Raw genomic sequence first — 1,184 nt, 5'->3', positions numbered from 1 at the left:
TGACTCGGCAATGGGTCTTAACCTTCATGCCTTTGTCGAAATGTACCCCTAGGTACCTGACAGAGTCCTTGAATTTTATTTTTGAGCTTCCCAGCCTAATGATAGGCGGCCTGCTCTCGAACCCTACGAGTTTCTTTCTCCCTTGCCTGACCCTGCCCGGGCGGGCTGTTGTTTGGGCCCTCCTGATCTCTTTGCTCCTGAGCAAGATAGCCTCAGTCTTTTGCTCCGAGATTTGGAGTTTGGCCATCCTACACCACTCACTGATCTCGTTGACTACCCTTTGGCCTTTTACTTCGATCTCTCTCCGGAAGCTTCCAGTCACCAGGACCAGAAGATCATCCGCGTACGCGATGTATTGGTCCTTTACAACGTTATCTAGGACTTTAAGTAGTCCATCAAACATAAGGTTCCAGCCACCTGGTCCGAACACCGAACCTTGCGGGCATCTTCGTGTGGCTCGCTTGGATATAGCGATTTCGCCACTTGATATTACGACCTGTCGATCCTTGAAGCTTTGGAGCACCCCGAACACGTTTCGGGGGCATTCCCTTTCCTTGAGAGCCTGGAATACCAAGGGCCACCAGACATTGTCAAAGGCCCTCGATATGTCGAAGAGCAGAGCGACTACATAGCCGTCCTCTGCCCTGGAAACCATTTGGCGCAGTTCAACAATTGCATCTTCAGTCGATCTTCCTGGCATGAAGCCAAATTGTCGATCGGAAATTCTATCTGGCGCTAACGCCGTGTCCGTTAGGCGCAACATTAGAAGTTTCTCAAAGAGCTTCCCAATAGCTGATAGCAGACAGATCGACCTATAAGACCGAAGAGGTCTTCCATATCGAGGGAAAAATTCCCCATTGGAGACAGTCATCAAATAACTTTGTTATTTGGCTTGGGATTGTTTTACACACCGCTTTCAGCATATTACTCTCAACAAGGTCCATCCCTGGAGCCTTGTTTTTGAAGCGCTTAACCGCCCTGGCCACTTCAAGCCCTGTGAAGAATGGGGCGTCGGCCGTATCTGGCGCTATACTTGCCTCTTTCCTGATGTCTTACTGTTTGGGTGTGTCCCTCTTCTGCTCGGTCATCTGGAACGTGTACATCTAGTAGGCGTCTTGCCGTTTCTCCCACATCCATTGTGTAGCAATCGCCCTTTCTGAGCGTGCTTATGACCTTTTCTATTT

The 1,184-nt window shown here is 49.7% G+C and overlaps 1 protein-coding gene across 1 annotated transcript in view; it reads right to left on the bottom strand.

Annotated features, from left to right (window-relative positions):
• LOC105461350 overlaps positions 1 to 1,137 on the bottom strand; it is a 33,586-nt gene extending 32,449 nt beyond the window's left edge. The window contains exons 1-2 of the mRNA XM_011707852.1: positions 1,034 to 1,137; positions 23 to 812 (exon numbers count right to left, since the gene is read on the bottom strand). Coding sequence (XP_011706154.1) covers positions 23 to 812; positions 1,034 to 1,137 — 894 coding nt within the window. The remainder of the gene's footprint in view (positions 1 to 22; positions 813 to 1,033) is intronic.
• Between the last annotated feature and the right edge of the window lie 47 nt (positions 1,138 to 1,184).

The sequence above is a fragment of the Wasmannia auropunctata genome, unplaced genomic scaffold (assembly GCF_000956235.1).
Source record: "Wasmannia auropunctata unplaced genomic scaffold, wasmannia.A_1.0 LD336101.1, whole genome shotgun sequence".
Taxonomy (NCBI): Eukaryota; Metazoa; Arthropoda; class Insecta; order Hymenoptera; family Formicidae; genus Wasmannia; species Wasmannia auropunctata.
Note: the sequence above shows the minus strand (reverse complement) of the source record. Positions and strands in the feature narration are given on the sequence as shown.